Genomic DNA, 6,888 nt, shown 5'->3' on the forward strand with positions numbered 1-6,888 from the left:
AATGCTATATCAAGTATCTTCTTCTTTTTAGTACATTGGACGGGCAGTGCGTGAAATACTAAAGAGATTATTTTTCATAATCAAATAACTGTATGTTTACCTCTACATATTTTTATAGTGTAAACATCATCATGCAATGTTTGTATAGGTATAGATAAATGAAGGGTATGGCTGAGATGAGTCCATTACCTGCTAATTGAACATCATTTCATTTTAATTTGCCAGTGTATATCAATGCATTTCCAGACAATGTAACTTTGATAGAAAAAATGTCAATCAATCAACTATATTTGTCACATGAGTTTAAATTTGGGATGCAATCTCAAATGTCATTATTGGGGCCAAACAAGGCATTTTTAACCTGATCAGTGTGGGCTATATTGAGCTATTGAGCCTGATTAATCCCTGTTTAACATCAGCTACCACACACGTGTTTCTTATTTAAGACCAATTCAGACCAATGTGACAGGTGCTTAGCTTAGTGTAGAGACATCTAACAGGCGTAAACTACCATTTCTGCCAATGTCTGCCTGGAAAGCAGGTATTAAACCTTAAGACATACAGCTTTCTTTGGAAACTTCACAGTGGGATACCTTACCTTGTAGGTACGTCCATTGTGGTAACAACTGCATTCGTCCAGGGCAACGCAGCCTGTCCCATTGAAGTAGTATCCTTCATTACAGGCGCAGCCTTCAGCACAAGTGGCGGGGCAGCTGATGGTGTCGGTGAGACCAGGACACGGAGAGCCACAGGTTTCAGAGCAGATCTGGTAGTGACTGTTTGCAGGACATGTAATAGCTACAAAAGAAAGCATTTAGGATTAACTGAAGCCACAAAAGCATGACAGTAAATTCATGGTGTGTAAAGAGAAAACTAGACAACTTTTTAAGATTTTTAAATCTCTTTTCTTGGACACAAGGCTAGTTTTACAAATATAAAACCTCAATGGATTAGAAAATCATGTTATAAAGAGTTACATTTTACCTTGTTGCATTTAAAAATGATGGTCTATGCGAACCTTTAGCATATGAGTTTCATTTATCATACAGTCAGCAGTACTCACGGCAGAAATCAGGCGTCCTCCAGTTGTCAATCTTTACTCCGATGGTCTGACAGTCAGTCACGTACGCTGAGATACTGTTGCAGAGAACGTCTTTGCGTCCCTGAGACATACAGACGTCATAGACACAATCTCTGTAGTAAGACTCAGGATTTATTTGGCTGTGGCAGGCAGCAAAGGGACCAGTAGGATTTGTGATACTTTCACAATCTTTCTCAAAGATTTTTTTTAGTGTGGCGTCACATTTAGGGCACTGGTCTCCACTGCAGCCATCCTCGCAGACCACCCCCTGCACAGCCACCTTCCATGCTGATCCAAAGGTCTGGAGGTCCTTGGTAATTTTTCCGTCGGGTAGTTCTAACGCATCTGGCTCGCTGTCATTAAAATTGCCACACAGACCACAGGTTTTGCCCTTGTAGTTGCCAGGAACAGTGACAGTGACTTTGTAGATCATATCGTAAGTCACTTTCAGTCCGAAGTCAGTTACAATAGCATAGTGAAAGCCCTCTTGGAAGACTTCTACTTGTCCATCATTGAGGTTAAGAGGAATGGTTAACAAGGTGCCATTCACCTGAAGAGGACAAAAAAAGGATCAGCTGTGTTATTTTATAGGTTTCGTTTGAACAAATTATGTTGTTATTGAGAAATAAGTATACTTTATTTTATTTTTAAAAGTCTGTAATTAATCAATAGGACAAAACATTCTTCAACACTTACCATGATCGTTCTGAGTTGATTCATTCGGAGGACTAGAGTGGTGTTGTACACCTTCACAGCAACAAGCTTGGCTACAGCCACATTTGGCGTATCTGTCATTGTCCATTTCTCATTCTCTACAACCACAGAGAAGGCTTTGAGCCGTGAGCCCTCCAGGTGGCACGATCTAGCTGCGGTGTAGGTGCAGGTGCCTTGGAAGTTAAAGGTGTGGTTGGTAAAGGTGTTGTAATGTGGATCACCTGCGATTTGGCACGTTCCATTTCCCACTGGATGGCATGATCCAACATTGTTGGTCAGCACACAAGTCTCAAACAGCCCACAAGAGTGTTTCTCATGAAGCATCTAGTGTAACAGAGATATGTTTAGATCAGCTATAAGGTGAAGTGTTTTGAATAGCTAAATTCTTATTGGAAAAAACCCGCTGCCTAACCCCCAGCAATATACGTTCAATGTTATGTAGTTGATTTAAAAAAACAGCTCTTATATGCTATCCTTTTAACTACAAGTCCCCAGACATAATTACATTACATGTCGATTTCTTTTTTTTTAAGATGGTCAATATAGTTTGCTGATCGCCATAAAACCACCTTCATTCAAACTAAACCTCAACAAAATAAATACCTATTTAAAAAAAGGATATAAAGCTTACCGTGCCATTTTCACTGCAGGTGAACATTTGCTGACAATCTGATGACAGAAAACTCTGTCCCTGCTTATAGGTTTTGCCTTTGTACAGGCAGCCACACTGGTCAGAAGGCACACACTTGTAATCACTGAGTAGGAAGCCATCTTTGCACTCCCATCCTTCCTGGCAGGGCCTCTTGTAGGTAGAAGGAGCTAACCTGTTGTCACAGGTTGCATGGCAAACATTGCCACAGTGTTTATATTGACTGTTGGTTGGGAATTTCATTTTAGATATGGGACAGAAGTCTGGTGCCCTCCACTGGGACACATTGACTCCTCTGCTTTGGCATTCAATGGTGTAACGGCGGAGATGGCTACACCAGGAGCCTTCTTTGCCATTGTAAAGGCACACATCATACACACAACTCTGAAAAACTCTTTCAGGATCTATGGTGCCTTGGCATCCGCTGAAGGGGCCTTTGGGATTTCGTATTAAACCGCAGTATCTATCCGTCTCATATTTGTCTTTCTGGGTGATGTCACAGCTGGGACAATCCTTGCTGTTCTTGCAGCCATCTACACAGCCTGGGATCTCGGCAACCCTGCAACTTTTTCCCAGTTCCTCCGCAGACTCAGCCTGTGTGCCATTCTTCAACTGCAGGTCATCTTTGGGGTTGTGATTGTAATTGCCACACATACCGCACATTGCATCTTCATATGTACTTGGTACTTTGACATGAACTGTCGATTGCCAGTCATAGGAGACAAGCAGGCCAAAGTCAGTCTTTATCTCTGCAAAGTCACTAAACTGGTTCACAGTGAAATTGCGTTTATATTTGACAGGTAAGTGTGTAAGTTCTCCATTTATCTGCAAAACAAGATTGATACATTACAAAAACTAAAATAGCAATCATCCTGTGATAAATGTGCTTACGGGTCTCTCACCATGACAAAGCCTTTGTGTTTTCTTGTGACAATAATGGAAGTTCCAGAAAATTTGACCTCTACCAGCTTTGCACCAGAGTCCACTCTTTTACCATAGGCATCATTCTGCACATAAACTTCAAAATGTGGCAGGGAAGGATCTTTCGAGCAGACCCCAGCCAGCTGATACACACAGTTGCCATGGAAGCTGTAATCATGCCCATCAAAGGTCTCGTAGTGAGGGCCACCAATCATGCTGCACTCAGCGAAAGTAATTGGGTCACATCCGATGAGGTCGTCAACCACCTTGCACTCATACCCCTTAGGACAACCTGGTTTCTCACAATCCACGTTCTTGGTAGTGCCGTTGCACGTGCACCTCTCTGTACAGTGGTCATCAGTGAAGACAGAAGCTCCAGACTCTATGTAGAGGCTCTTGTCTTTGTACAAGCAGCCACACTGGGCTTTACTGACACACTCTGTGCCGCTGAGCAGGAAGCCCTCGTCACAGACACACGTCTCCACACAGCTTTTGTTGCACTTTGCGGCTGCATCTGGGTTTTCACAGGTGGAAGGGCAGGCCTTTCCGCAGAACTCATAATGACTGTTCTCCGGGCATGAGGGTAGAGCTATTTCAGAAAATTGCATCATGTTACCATCACAGATTGTGGGTGAAACCGAAAAAATACGAGATTTGTCAAATACTATGGTTACTCACGGCAATGGGCGAAGTGCCTCCAGTCGTGAATTTTCACGCCGGCCCTCTGACAGGCATCGGCGTACACCTGCAAGGTGTTACACAGGAAGTCCTTGAACCCATCACCCATGCACATATCAAACAAACAGATCTCATGAAGGACTTTAGGGTCAATGACAGCATTACAGTCACTGAGCGGTCCATCCATAGCGTGGCTGAGAATACCGCAGAACATCCTGGAAGTGATGCTGTGAAAAAAGCTGTCATCATCACAATTTTCCCACTTGCCCGAGCATTCGTCTTGACAATGAGCATCATCTGTCACATTAGGAACTCTCCAGCTCTTTCCCAGGGCCGCTACATTGCTGCTCTGTGAGCCAGAAGGAGTCACCAAGTCATCCTCCTTTTTGCTGTTGAAGTTCCCACACAGGCCACACACCTTGCCGGACAAACTGCCCGGCACTGTTATGACAAGATACTGCTTCCAGTCATACTGCACGGTCAAGCCAAAGTCTGTCTCAACAACGACAGACATGCCGCTCTGTGATAACTTCAATTTCCCATTTCCCAGATTGATGGGGAGATTCCACAATGTGTGGTTCATCTAAAACATATTGAGAGACATTGTTTAATTCAATAAGCGATATTTTTTTCACAGACTCCTTGAGTAATGACAGTAGTCGTGTTTATTTAAAGACTGTACTCACCCTGACAAGGCCAAACTCTGAGCGCACAATGGTCACAGTGTACCCATACACCTTAATGATCACCTTGCCAACAAACGTGACCTTTGAACCATCAAGTTTGTCATTCTTAGCATCAACCTCAAAGGCTGGGTGGTCCTCATTAACTTGGCAGTTCATGGCCATCGTGTAGGTGCAGCTGCCCATGAAGTTGTAGTAGTTGCTGTCAAATGTGCGGTAGTGAGGATCTCCCATAGCCCAGCAGGTTCCCTCTTTAATGGCTGTTTTTTTGACACATGTTGATGAGTTTTTTTCTTTCATCTGGCACACCTCATCTTCTAAACATTTTGTGGTACTGCAGTCATGTCTCTCTGAAAAATTAGAAGAAAAATTAAACATATACATGCACTTAGATAATATGTTATGTAAGGCCAAGCTATGCTAAGCTGCACTATGTTATGCTGTACAGTACTGTCAGGCATAGGCGGATTTTGCGGGGGGGGGCAGGGGAGGCCTTGCCCCCCCTGGTGGCTGAAATATGTTACTGCATTACTAAGTCTAAAACTGTTCCAATACAAATATTTCGTATATCAATATTTGAATAGATGTAATAAAATGATTGTTACAATACAAATCTGAATAATATCAGGTTTTGTTTGAAATAATTTCATTTTTTAGCAGTCGCATGTTGTGACGTTTGTGTGTGTGTGACGTGTGAGGTTAAGGACACAAGTTCCCTCGCTTTTTTTTGTATACAAGTGATTCAGCTATTGTATTACAAGAATTAGCAGTAATGGATATTCAGCGATTTTTAAAACGTCCAATTTCGTCTTGTAAAAGCTTCAACAACAGAAGAGCCACCGACTGAGCCTAACCTTACCAACCAGCAGCCGTCAGAATGTGAAGTGGCAGACACACAAACAAGCAGCTCTGGATTAGCTAAACCAGTTAACGTTAGCCCCACAGCGGAGAGCTCTGGATTAGCAGGACCAGCTAACGTCATTAACCCCACAGCAGGGAGACCACCGGTGCCGGGGCCGTCAGTGGGTCATGATGATCTTGGGGAAAAACACAGCTGTCCCAAGCAGCCTACTTTATCCGAATTCCCCTCAAAAATGATTGGGAAAACAAAACGATAATTTTCCACGTACTACAAGAACTATCCCTGGCTGGAATATTCAGTACGAATGGATGCCGTCTTCTGTTTTTCATGCCGCAACTTCCAGACTGACAGCGGTGTGGAGGATTCCTTTAGAAAGGGCCTGAGTGACTGGAAAAAAACTAAGCAGCAAACTGGAGAAACATGCACACTCCCAGGCCCATCTGAACTGCATGGTTAAATGGGATAACTATAAAGTGACTGCGTCTTCTGGATCTATTGCAGCTAAACTTTCCCGAAGCCACGAAGATTCTGTTGAGAAGAACAGATCTTATTTGTGCAAAATTGTTGATATTGTGAGGCTGTTGTCCAAACTCGGATTGCCTTTTCGTGGGCATCGGGAGGGAAGCGAGTCAGAGTCGCGTGGGAATTTTCTTGAGGTTTGTGGCTTCTTCTCCAAGTATGATTCTGCTTTTAAAAACATGCAGTCCAACTATTTCAATGCGACTAGTCCAGATTTCCAGAACGAAGTCATTGACATATGCGCTAACTTAGTTTGTGCAGAAATTGTAGAGAAAGTGCAGGATACTGGATTTTTTTGAAAACAGAACAACGGAACGGAACAATTATCAGTGTGTTTAAGATATGCAGAGTAGCTTGAAATCAAGGAGCGTTTTTTGTGTTTTATTGATTCATCCAAATGTATACAAGATGCTCCAGTTGGCACTGACTCTGCCTATCGGACCTGCCACCTCAGAGAGAAGTTTTTCTGCAATGAGGAGAATTCGGAACTGGCTGCGGTCAACGATGGGAGGAACAAGATTTTCCTCACTTGCTGTTCTTCACATTGAGGACGACATAACTGCACAGCTGTCACCTGAGGGGATAGTGGACATATATGCGGAACGTAAACAAAATTCGTCTACTCCTGCACTAAGGTAGGACACTGGTTAATAATATTGTAGCGTGTTCAAGTAACCAAGGGATATAGTAGTTATCAAATAAGTATAAGATGTGCACAGTTATGATTACAGTTATGTAATGCACTGTTGTTGGGGGGAGAGACCGCCCCTTCCATAATGAG

The 6,888-nt window shown here is 43.0% G+C and overlaps 1 protein-coding gene across 1 annotated transcript; it reads right to left on the reverse strand.

Annotated features, from left to right (window-relative positions):
• Positions 1 to 473: 473 nt before the first annotated feature.
• On the reverse strand, positions 474 to 2,160 carry LOC117542564 (IgGFc-binding protein-like). The gene is made up of 4 exons (XM_034210300.1): positions 1,778 to 2,160; positions 1,064 to 1,631; positions 599 to 798; positions 474 to 530 (listed from the first exon to the last, which is right to left on the reverse strand). The coding sequence occupies exons 1-4, from the start codon at positions 2,117 to 2,119 to the stop codon at positions 474 to 476; spliced, it is 1,167 nt and encodes a 388-aa protein (XP_034066191.1). The 5' UTR covers positions 2,120 to 2,160.
• Positions 2,161 to 6,888: the final 4,728 nt, after the last annotated feature.

Source organism: Gymnodraco acuticeps, unplaced genomic scaffold, assembly GCF_902827175.1.
Source record: "Gymnodraco acuticeps unplaced genomic scaffold, fGymAcu1.1, whole genome shotgun sequence".
NCBI lineage: Eukaryota > Metazoa > Chordata > Actinopteri > Perciformes > Bathydraconidae > Gymnodraco > Gymnodraco acuticeps.

Bases quoted from the DNA above. Each gene is read 5' to 3' on its own strand.
- LOC117542564 (XM_034210300.1), bottom strand. From the start codon at position 2,119: ATGCTTCATGAGAAACACTCTTGTGGGCTGTTTGAGACTTGTGTGCTG. The intron at 1,632-1,777 runs GTAAGTGTTGAA...TGTCCTCTTCAG, and splicing joins ATCAACTCAGAACGATCATG to GTGAATGGCACCTTGTTAAC. The intron at 799-1,063 runs GTGAGTACTGCT...TTTCTTTTGTAG, and splicing joins GAGGACGCCTGATTTCTGCC to CTATTACATGTCCTGCAAAC.